This window comes from Salmo trutta, chromosome 4 (genome assembly GCF_901001165.1).
Source record: "Salmo trutta chromosome 4, fSalTru1.1, whole genome shotgun sequence".
NCBI classification, from domain to species: domain Eukaryota; kingdom Metazoa; phylum Chordata; class Actinopteri; order Salmoniformes; family Salmonidae; genus Salmo; species Salmo trutta.
The window spans coordinates 46,059,839-46,071,768 of NC_042960.1; the positions used below are offsets into that span (position 1 = coordinate 46,059,839).

Below are 11,930 nucleotides of genomic sequence, written 5' to 3' on the forward strand. Positions count from 1 at the left end.
GGGATAGACAATAAATTTTCATTAGACCAAAAGGTTTTGATATAGTCATTGCATGATATGAAGTGGCTACTACAGGTAATTCATTTGGGACAATGTGTCATTTGACCAGCACATTCACAGCACAGTAAGATAGGTTTAATTCCTTACATTATAGAGGAGACAGGAAAATAAACCCTCCTCAGGAACGTGAATCTAACACAGTTGACTCGTACACTTGACTCTTACATAGTTTGTTATCAGTCATGCATGGATCTTTTTAGATGTGTCAAACAGACTGGTATCACAACAAGTAACTGTAGGAGGATAATATCTACTTAAACATGTCCATTATTTTTCTTGCATGCCATAAACTCTCTACAACTCAGAAAAGGGTATTGATTTTTAAAGAGCGCAGGCATGGTGGTGACAGCTGATAAGTAAACATTTACTCTGCTATCACTGGGACTGCCTGGATGGCTTTCTTTTTGGGGGGGGCACAGTCTCATTTTATTTGAACAGGTTTGTGTAGGCGAATAGACTACAGTCAATAATTTCAGAGGTAGGAGTCCAGTAGGGAACGAAATCTGGTCTCACATTTTATTCTCTCTGGAGCTGGGACATACATATATTCATTATGAAACTTGGAGTGAGACTGTGTGTGCTGGTGGTGTTCTCTCTCCAGCTTTGGGCTCCAGGACAGGGGCAGGAGCTGGAGCCAGAGCAGGTCCTGGCGTTCTGTGATGACAAAGATGTGGAGGCAGCTGTGGACTTGGCCCTAGTCAAGTATAATGAGAAGCTTCCTTATGGAAATCAACTAGCACTCTACCAGATTCTGGAGTCCTCAAAGGTAGGTGGCTTAGTGATTGAGAATATTGTAATTTTATATGTAGTTATTTATCCTGTCCTATTTGTATACATCTTGAGTTCACTCTGTTGTTGAAGAGGGAATACGAACATTCCTACACCGAGTCACAGTCCAGTATGCGTTCCTCTCTTGTAGGCTCAGAATGACTCATGCACTCAGTACTTTGTGGAATTCAATAGCAGGGTCACTGACTGTCCAGCAGGGGGAGACAAAGTCTGGAGAGACTGTGACTACCTCCCTACCGGGAACAAGGTAACTGTACATTTTAATAATTTCAATAGGTGAAGAATGCATTGTTATTTGATTACATCTCTTTGCAATGAAAGTAAAAAAAAAAAACTTTTTCTTTGTTTATCAGGTGCCAAGGCCTTGTAAGGCAACAGTCCACATGTCAGAGACAGATAAAAAGGTCCTGGCAGTTTTCTGTGACCCAGGTGGTTAGTTTTTCACTTCACACTAAGTAGACCAAGCCATACAACACCGACAAGTCTATTTCTAGACAACCCAATAAATATTGACCATAGAATGACTCATGCTGCAGAATATGTATTTACAGTGACTGGAATCACCCAAACATTCTGGGAAAAATGTGGCTAAAATAATTTTCTATTGAGCAGCTGAGACAAACTGTGATACTGACAACCCTCTCTGACTTCCAGTGGAGGCCCCTGTTGTTGCTGAACGGACCATGTGTCTGGGGTGTCCTAGGGAGATTGATGTGGAGAGTGAAGACCTGAAGGATCCCTTGACATACTCCATCACCAGGTTCAATGCTGATTCTGACTCCAGCCACCACTTCATCCTGAACAGTGTTGGCTTCGCTACTAGACAGGTACATGTAAATCAGTTGCAAATCTCACTGGGAGTTATTAAACATTACAAAGTCTAGCCAACTACACCCCCTGGTGGAAGGTTAAGCACCATGACTCTAAACACCTAATTCAATTCAAGCCTGATTCACACTTTTGGGCCCAAGCAAGTCAAATCATGCTGATCTGAACTAGGCCAGGGCTGACCTGGTTACGCATCCACCATAGATTCGGAACCCATGCTGGAAAGGAACTTGCGAAAAGAAAATATCAGAGCCAGCATTGTACGGTTGGCGCTCTATAGTGTGAATCAGGTAACAGCGTAACCAGTTGGGATCGGGGGTATTGGGCCTTACAACAATGACAAACAACACAAAGAAACAGAGATTTAGAAAAAATATCATATTTTGTAAGAAGATAAGTATCTTTGCTCATCCCTTCCAATGAAAATACACACCAAATCATCACCTTGGTTCTGGCATTGGGAGGTGTGGTGCGTGTCGCGAAATCTTTATGGCTGTGACCGTTGGACTACAATGCACTTGTTTGTGTTAGGAGTGTCATTCCAGAGTTCACTGAGTGGGAGGGGGGGGGGGAGTGGGGGCTCAAACTATTGTATTTGAATAACTTCTACTTTCTTTCACACGCTCTTCTCAGGTGGTTGCTGGATTCAGGTATAGACTGATGTTCGATATGAGGAAAAGCAATTGCTCCAAAGCAGACCACAAAGAGCTGAACGACGAATGTCATCCAGATCCTGATGTGGTAAACTACATTAGAGCTCATAGTATTTTTTAAATAACCTACTGTATTTGATCTAATATATGATTCTGGTGTTGTAATACTTCTGTATGTAAATGAAATACATTTCACAATAATTCACTGTCATGTGTTGTATCATGAATGCTTGTCCCTGGCATCGCTATCATCTTGTATGCTATCTCTCTAGGAACTCGCTCACTGCAATTCCACAGTAGACGTGGCACCTTGGAGGCATGAGACTGCAGAAGCAAATGTGGAATGTGCACCGGGTCCCCTTGACAATTTTGTGAGACATTGTGCAAACAGTACTACTATAGCATATTAATGATGCTCAGAAAATCTGATAAATGAATAGGGTAGTGATGTGTAGCAATACATTTTGGGGATTTGTGCTAAATGATGGAGGATTTTGACAAGAAAAATCTTTCCATTCACAGGAAGTCTTTAGAAGAAGACCTCCTGGTTGGTCTCCCTTGAGGAACTTCAACAATTTTGCTGAAGTTAAAACAACCCAAGCTTCTACTGCTTCAGCCAAAGAGGAGTCATCAGAGGAGTCTCAGGAGCGCAGCCCGACTGCTGTGACCATGGCTAACACAGACCCAGAGCCAGCCCTGCCCTCTGTGGCCCCCACCACTGCTGCTGAGAGCCCCTTCCACTGCCCCTCCAAGCCCTGGAAGCAGTTTGTCCCCCCAACAACCCTGAGGCCTGCACAGGAAAAAAGCCCAACACCTTTGCCAGTGGTAGAGGAGGGCTTAAGTGATTTAGACTTGCTGGGGAAAAAATAAGTGCATGCTGTATAGTGCATTTGTATCATAAGCACACCTGCTGATTTGAAATAAAAAATGACCATGCTTTTATTATCTCTTTTTGACAATGCAGTTCAATCTTGCTTTAGTATTCCTTCAAATTTGTCAAAGTGCATCTTGACTGTTTAGCCATTTGATACGAAAAACAAATAACTAAATGAATTAAATTGTGCTGGGTGCTGTTGTTCTGTAAAGCAACACACTATCCACAAATGCAAGTACTTAACTGATAAGTTTATTTGTACACTGTCACATAACTCTCAAATAATTATAGTCAGTCTGGATACAATGCAAGTATTTAACTGAGGAACAAACTGAAACACAAAGTACACTGTATTTAATAATGCAGATGTCACTGGTTATAAGTATTATTAGTTGTTCCTATAGCATCAAACTTTCTTTACAACTGTTTAGCAGAATGACTAAAACAATATTATTTTAACCAACTCTCATGCAAGATGACTGCGTAATAAATACAATCATATTAGCATTGTTGATAGTAATGACAAAATACAGTATATTAAAAATATAATTCAATATCTCTATAAACCTGTCAGAATAAAAGTACTGTATTAAATAAAGAGGAGTAACAAAGATGACCCTTGAACCTTGTTCTTAAATAACAATTACACCATTTACACATCAAAATGATTATTTCCTTTTACACCAATGTATAGCCCAATAAGTTGACATATTTCTTTGAATTTCCTTCTGTAAAGAGACTTGTTTGATGACCAAATTATTTTAACATTCACAATCGGTATGGATTTCCCTGTGCTAACACTCCGTGCTATATATTAAATGGCCATGACAACGTTGTCTTCAACATACAAACGTGGTTCAGAACAATTACATTTCAAGTCACTTTTGAAGCTGAATATGAAAGTTTTTTTATTTCTTACAAATGATGTTTGTGTCCGGCAGGTCTGGGCTGGGTCAAGGTATCCCTGCCCGGGCTCAGTTGAGTGCGTGCTGGCAGATGGTGTGGAAGATCCAGTCCATCTTGGGGGTCCAGCCGCCGTGGTGGGCGTCGTTCATCCGCTTCATGATGTAGTCCAGGGCCTCCTGTTCAGTCTTGTCCAGTGCCAGGGTCTTACAGATGTAGGCAATGTAGGCAACTGCAGCTCAGGCATCCTGGAGCACAACATCATGGAGAACAGGTTGATGAAGAGGTTGGCATGTTGCCTGATGGCCAAGTAGGCCTTATAGCACATCTCCTAGAACCTGAGAAACAGAATAGGAGGGAAATGCAGAAGAATCAGTACATTCTTGTTGCCTCTGAATTCTCTAGCCTCAAAAAACCCATCCCAAGCATAAATTTGGCCATTGAAATATATAGTCTATGTTGAAAATGGCTGATTTAGCAGTAGATACTGATATCAGTCCATTTGTTAAAGCAGTAGTATGGAAGAGAGTCTGTAAAAAATCATGACAATAGCTTGTTGAGAACTCAGGTCCTACCTGCCCATTGTCCTTCACCATTATGTTACTGTTGTGTCTGTCACCGATGCCTAGGATGAAGGTGGTCACACAATACACAGCATCAGGTAAACAAGCCAATGGCCAGGTCATACCTACATACAGAGTTACAATGTCAAATCTGAGCCATGACACACTATGATTTACGATTATCAAACCAACACAATTGTGAAGGAAAGTGCCCACACGGCATATAGTTTCTTCACATCTCTCCCTTGTTCTTGACTTTGAGCCACTTGTGTAGTTCTGAGCTGTTGTACTGTAGTGCCCCCTTCAGGCCACCTTTACACTGGATCTGCATGATGTTGTGAGAGCTCCGTCCCACACGGTCACCTAGAGACATGCAGTTGTACGGCAACATCCTCAGGTCTAGACCCTGGTTCTGTCAAATGTTCTCCATGATTCTGATGATCTGAAGTGTTAGCATGTTCTGTCACAGGTCTGAAACAAACAAAGTCATATTCAGTGTGCCATGGCAGAATTTAAATACATTCCATCCATTTAACGGAACTGATCCAGTACAACATTACATCTCCATTTTTTAATATGATCTCATTGTTCTGGAAGAGGGGCTCGGACATGATGTCAGGCTTTTCCCAGTTGAGCCACAGTGGCCTTTTGGCAGATTACATGATTCTGCACTTCTCAAGCCTGGGGGTATCAGAGCATTTTACAAGGTGCAAGCAACACATGCAGCTGCATTAATTTCATTGATCAATTGGATGAACAGTGTTAGAGTGCAAGTCGTCCGCACTGAGGGGCCCAGCGGCTGAGCACTTTGGTTGACAATCGGCTTACCGATGACATTTCACATTTTCATGCATGAGCAGAACGTTATGATGGGGAACTAGAAAGGTTACCTTCTCTCTCTTAGATCAAATTAATGTAATATTCCCACTAGGGCCATTTAAGAGAGATTGCTGACCATTTTAGCCATTGAAACAGAATGCCCCATCTACAGTTTCAATAGTGTCTATATACAGAATGTGGGTAAGGCACAGGAGTGCCAGTGTGGCATGCCCACCGTATGTTTCCCAGCTGGTGTGCAGGGTTGAGGGGGAAGGTGAAGTTCCGCAAGGCATCCATGTAGTCTGGCGTCCTCATCTGCTCCACCAGGAACTTCATCTGCACCTGCAAGGGCCACACAGAGCAAGCTGTGAAGATAGATGTCCTATTTGAAATGTGAAGCCTAGTTATCACAACATTAGGTAAACAGAGCCACTGATGTCAGTTTCGGAAATGAAACAGAAACGCGGAACAGTAAGCTGAAACCACAGAGATTCTCTAACAGATCATCATGTTGCACAATAAGCCTGAGTGTATTGGAGAGAGAGGGAGTGCTGGGTTACTTTCTGAGTCTCGTTCTTCTTCTCCTGTTTGAGGATGTCAGTGAGGTTGATGAGTTTCTCCATGGCCTCCACCTGTCTGCATAGGTGCTTGAGGTACATGCCACAGGCCTGGAAGTAGGACTCCAAGAGCAGGCCGAACCGCTGGCTCACCGTCTTATTGTGCATCTCAGACCTAGGGCACATAATGGACAGTGAAAGTGGATGAGTTATAGGGCATTAGCAATTAGTTAACTCTGTGAAAGTAATGGAATTGACTCAGTAAAGTTACTATTAGTAACTCACTTTAAGTGCCAGAAAAATAAGTCCTATCGTTTGGTTAGTCAAGGCCATTTTCATCAGAAATCGTACCAGTGGGTTATCAAGGTACTGCTCATATTTCAGAACCTGACAAGAGAGTATGGAGATTATAGTCATTATGACATTTTATATTTGACAACCGTCCAAACAATCAAAGAAACGTGATAGGAAAGTCACTCTGGAAGCCAAAGCCAAATAAATCCTACCTGGGCCAGCTGAATGAGGTACTGAGAGAGTTTATCATCGGTCAAGTACTTCTCAAGGCACCGAACTGCAAAGTCACGGATCATTGGGTCTGAATAGTTACAATCCAGCAGCTCCATGGCTTGCTCTGGTTTTATTGCTGGCCAATCCTTCAGAAGGCAATACATCTAAGAGCAAGAAAAACAACAGTAACTTCACCACTATTACATTGGTAGAAGTGCTGCAGTAGAAGACGATTCAATTCCCACAAGAGTTCACAGAAAGGTGACTGAAGACTTTCAGAATACATTTTCTTTCACTCTCCATTTTTGAAAGAAGTGTCTTTAAAAAATGGGGGTCAAACAGGGGGTCTCGGTTGCACACCTGTCTCAGCTGCTCGCTATCACTGTCTGTTAAGGTGTGATCTCGCGCCACTCCTTTACTCTGCAAAGGATCAGACATCACATCAGACCAGCTACCATGCACATTGAGTGTACAAAACATTAGGAACACCTTTCTAATATTGAGTTGCACTCCTTCTTGCCCTCAGAACAGCCTCAATTCCTCAGGTGAATGGACTCTACAAGGTGTCAAAAGCATTCCACAGGGTGCTGGCCCATGTTGACTCCATTGCTTCCCAAAGTTCTGTCAAGTTGGCTGGATGTCCTTTGGGTGGTGGACCATTCTTGATAAACACGGGAAACTGTTGAGCGTGAAAAACCCAGCAGTTTTGCAGTCCTTGACCCCCTAAAACCAGTGCGCCTGGCACCTACTACTGTACCCCGTTCAAAGGCACTTAAATATATTGTCTTGCCAATTCACCCTATGAATGGCACACACACACAATTCATGTCTCAATTGTCTCAAGGCTTAAAAATCATTCTTTAACCTGTCTCCTATCCTTCATCTACACTGATTGAAATGGATTTAACAAGTGACATCAATAAGGGATCATAGCTTTCACCTGGTCAGTCTATGTCATGGAAAGAGCAGGTGTTCCTAATGTTTTATACACTCAGTGTATATCCATGTATGCTATTACCTGGCCTGACTGGTAGTAGTTGAAGCCCAGCTCCCTGGATATTGTCCAGTTAGCATGCTCCTCCACAGTGGTCATATCTGGGAACTTGACAGGATAGTTGAAGTAGTCAAACTCCAGCTCTAGACAGGGCGTTTCCTGTGTGTGCGGAATACAGGCATTATACTGCAATAGGAACTGAAGATCACAGAAATATAGAGTGGTCATATTAACATGCTAACTAACATGTTTACCTTGTTGGGGTTGGAGCCTGTGACTTCGATGGGGTTGAGTAGGTCCTCCAAGCCGTGGGGTACAAGCCACAGGTTCAGAGCCATCTTCCCAGACACCAGAGTGTGAGTGCCGTCATAGAGGTTGACGTTCCCCCATGCCAGTGGACAATGCTCCTGAGGAGAGGATCATGGTCAAAGGGTGGCTTCGGTTACTAACACACATATTGTGAATGGCCATCCTTCCACAAAGAATAGTGAATGCATTCCTACAGGCTTGGGTTAATGTTATATAGGGTACTTGTAACTAACAACACAAACATCCTAATTGCCCCCTTGTGGAATAAAAGTTGTACTGAATTGAATTGAAAAGAATAGGAGGCAAACAAACAGACTATGTTTTAGTTCAAGTTAATTAGCTTTGAGGTGTAAAGTAGGTTGCTCGCAAAGGATGGCCTTTAGAGACATTTATCTCTAATTCATCATAGGCACGAAAACCCATCTCTCCGACCTTCAGGTGATATCACTCAGCCCAGGTGTTGGTTACAGTCTTCATGCCTAGGTTACACAGCCATGATCGCTCCACGCCACAAGTCGATAAGTAATTCAACATGCACATAGAGGACACCTCGGGTCATTCAAGTAAGACCATTCAACACTGTTCTAGCCAGAGGGTATCATTTAAACTCTTAAAGATCTGGGGTGTCTGATTAAACTGAGTGCTTGCCTCCTTCTTCCCCTTCCTGCCTTTCACAGAGCAGATGGAGAGACAGAGGCGGGCGCCCGGGGGATGTCTGGAATGTACATGTCGTAGGTCAGCCACTCGTTCCACCTAGGAGACAAGCACAGTCACGGTAAATCACCCTGAACCACTTATAAGTGTAAAAATCACAGATCAACACATTACCATCGGATGAATAGCAACAATATATATCTTGATGAGTGAGTCACTGTTTGTGACACCACGTGTTTTGTGTGTGTGTAAAGCTTGGCATTAGAGCATGGCACACGCTGCGTGTTCACGTTGTCACAAATCTGCTCCCCCCATGGTAGATGTCGATTCGCACATAAATCTTCATGGACAACAGGAAGAATAGACAAGAAAAAAATAGGGAGTCGCCTCTTCAAGTCAACAGTGAAGAGGCGACTCCGGGATGCTGGCCTTCTAGGCAGAGTTGCAAAGAAAAATCCATATCTCAGACTGGTCAATAAAAATTAAAGATTAAGATGGGCAAAAGAACACAGACACTGGACAGAGGAACTCTGCCTAGAAGGCCAGCATCCTAGAGTCGCCTCTTCACTGTTGACGTTGAGACTGGTGTTTTGATGGTACTATTTCATGAAGCTGCCAGTTGAGGACTTGTGAGGCGTCTGTTTCTCAAGCTAGACACTAATGTACTTGTCCTCTTGCTCAGTTGTGCACCGGGGCCTCCCATTCCTCTTTCTATTCTGGTTAAAGCCAGTTTGCTCTGTTCTGTGAAGGGAGTAGCTCACAGCATTGTATGACACTGACAAGTTTCAGAAGAAAGTTCTTTGTTTCTGGCCATTTTGAGCCTGTAATCGAACCCACAAAGGTTGATGCTCCAAATACTCAACTAGTCTAAAGGCCAGTTTTATTGCTTCTTTAATCAGAACAACAGTTTTCAGCTTTGCTTATATTATTTACAAAAGCGTTTTATAATCATCAATTAGCCTTTTAAAATTATAAACTTGGATTAGCTAACACAACGTGCCATTGGTTGCTGATAATGGGCCTCTGTACACCTATGTAGATATTCCATTAAAAATCAGCCATTTCCAACTACAATAGTCATTTACAACATTAACAATGTCTACACTGTATTTATGATCAATTTGATGTTATTTTAATGGACAACAAATGTCATTTTCTTTCAATAACAAGGACATTTCTAAGTGACCCCAAACTTTTGAATGGTAGTGTATATATTTATTTTTTCTTCTCCACACTATGAGGTTGGAATAATACTGTGAAATTGTGAAATTTCAGCCTGTTGTGGTGGGATGGCACTTTGGCCTGCCTGGTGACATCACCAGGCGGTAAATTAGTTAATAGACCAATAAGAACGAGAGTTCCAAACCTCTCTGCCAATAACAACTACTTTTCAGTTTTCCTCTCCCCACTCAGACCCCTACCAGACAATCCTAGACAAATTCTTGCTTAAGAAATTGCTCTGTGCTAAGAAACTGTTTTTAATTGTAGTTTTTTACTATTTTCATTGAAAACAGTCACAGTAAGGTACTTAATTGCTACTCGAAAATGATTTGATATTGAGATAAAAATGGCTGCATTGGACCTTTAAGATATAGACCTGAGTCAGAACTAATGTTAGGCTTCAATGTCTATGCATTGGTTACATGTAGTGCTCACTAGGGCCCAACAAACCTTATATTGACTCAGGGAGTATTTCTCCAGGAGGTACTCGTCACAGCCGCACACTTTGAGCATGTACTTGCCCTGGTACTCCTGCACACACATCTTGAGTTGTTCGGGGGACAACAGCACGCTCCTGGTTTTCTTCCTAATGGCCTCGGCTATCACCTGTTCTGGCACACAATCATGGTTGATCTTCAAGGTGTATTTCTGCTTGTCGTTGTTGGGAGAGACGATCACCCAAATCACTACAATGATTTGACCTATAAAATAAGGAACAGAAGAGAGAATAATCATTACCACACACAGGCTGAGAACAACCTTGAAAGAGATTATCATGAAAAGGAATAAGGATCATTTTGTTTGTTGCTTATTAATGTGTTAGCATATGTGTTGACAAAGTAAAAACAGGTTGATGTTTGACACCCACTAGATCTGCCTTAGGCATATTGCAGCATCATGACATTACAATCACATTGCTTGATTTTAATTGATACAACAATGCCTACCTTTGTCCAGATTGCCATGGATGTGCTTTGGAGGTTCTTGTGTCAATTCCACATTGGGAGGGTAAACATATTGCGAATCCTGAAGAAAAAAAAACTCACAGATATGATGTTTTAGAAGATATCTAATATAAACGTAAGCCTGTTGAAAAGTTTTTTTTTACTCTCTACAAAGAGGAGGCAGGGTAGTAAGTAGCCTAAGTCTTACCAATTTCTCTGTTAAGAATTTTCTCCTCTCGGTTGCCAACGGGTTCCATGACCTTCAGAAAAGGCTGAAAGAGCCTGAGATCACAATCTCCTAGTTTCATCGTAGAACTCCTCTCGCTCTGCATCCTGTGTAACACTGATAAAGATGTAAGAAGTCTCTTCCTGTAGTAGGTGATGCAGGGGGTACTTCCTGGCCTCCTTGAACAGTTCATGTTTGATGGCGATGAGCGTGGGCTCACGAAGGCACTCGAGGGTCAGGATCATCCCTTTGGTAACAAGCAACCCACAACGATCCTGGGGGGCATCAAATATAATTCACCAAAAGATGGTCTAGGAGGCATTTCTACAGTCCACACTCAGACAAAGTTCATAGAGAATAGTTCCTTATCTCCTGAAGAACAAAAAAAGAGCACATTTGAATTATGAAAATAAATATCATACAGTAGCTTATATCCAGCCCCGCCTCTTGCTGTAGTGTGACTGTGTAGAGTTTCACACCTCTTCTGGGCAGCAGAATAACTAGCCACAACTCACCAGTGGACCCTAATGCATGAAAACACTACACCCAATGACAAACTAACCTATGTTTTGATAGCAGCTATGCCAAATCATGTTTATTTCCATCAATGTCCATGATGATCTAGCCTACTCAGTCTGTGAGTCACATGACAAACAGAAATGCATCCGTCTCCGGGAGTGAAGTTATTTCTCCTCCACATACAGCGAGAGCCTACAACATTTGTCACCAAATACCAAAGTTTTCCCTTTCCCTGAGAGTGCAACAACAAGTAGCCCTATGCTATACAAGGTAAGCTCTACAAGACCTTTAACTTTTTTTGCTATCACTGTCTAAAACCATTAATGGCAGTAAACATGCAGCTAACAATGACAACTACTGTATGGCAAGGAAAACAGTTGTGCTCTGGTCAATGTGAAAGGCCAGTCTTGTCATCAGGGTGTAAGCCAAATGAGGGAGCTTCCTCAAACACAGGATGTGGAGAAAAGAAACACTAAACCTAGTTTATTTGAATACAGAAACATGTACGGC

The 11,930-nt window shown here is 42.2% G+C and overlaps 1 protein-coding gene and 1 pseudogene across 1 annotated transcript; one reads left to right on the forward strand and one right to left on the reverse strand.

The window, feature by feature from the left end:
* Positions 1-506: 506 nt before the first annotated feature.
* Positions 507-3,277, forward strand: LOC115192470 (kininogen-1). Its single transcript, XM_029751000.1, has 7 exons — positions 507-826; positions 980-1,096; positions 1,203-1,278; positions 1,504-1,676; positions 2,311-2,418; positions 2,603-2,701; positions 2,853-3,277. Exons 1-7 carry the CDS (start codon positions 614-616, stop codon positions 3,198-3,200), a joined length of 1,134 nt encoding a protein of 377 aa, XP_029606860.1. The 5' UTR covers positions 507-613; the 3' UTR covers positions 3,201-3,277.
* Positions 3,278-3,441: 164 nt separating this feature from the next.
* Positions 3,442-11,146, reverse strand: LOC115193033 (phosphatidylinositol 4,5-bisphosphate 3-kinase catalytic subunit alpha isoform-like; annotated as a pseudogene).
* Positions 11,147-11,930: the final 784 nt, after the last annotated feature.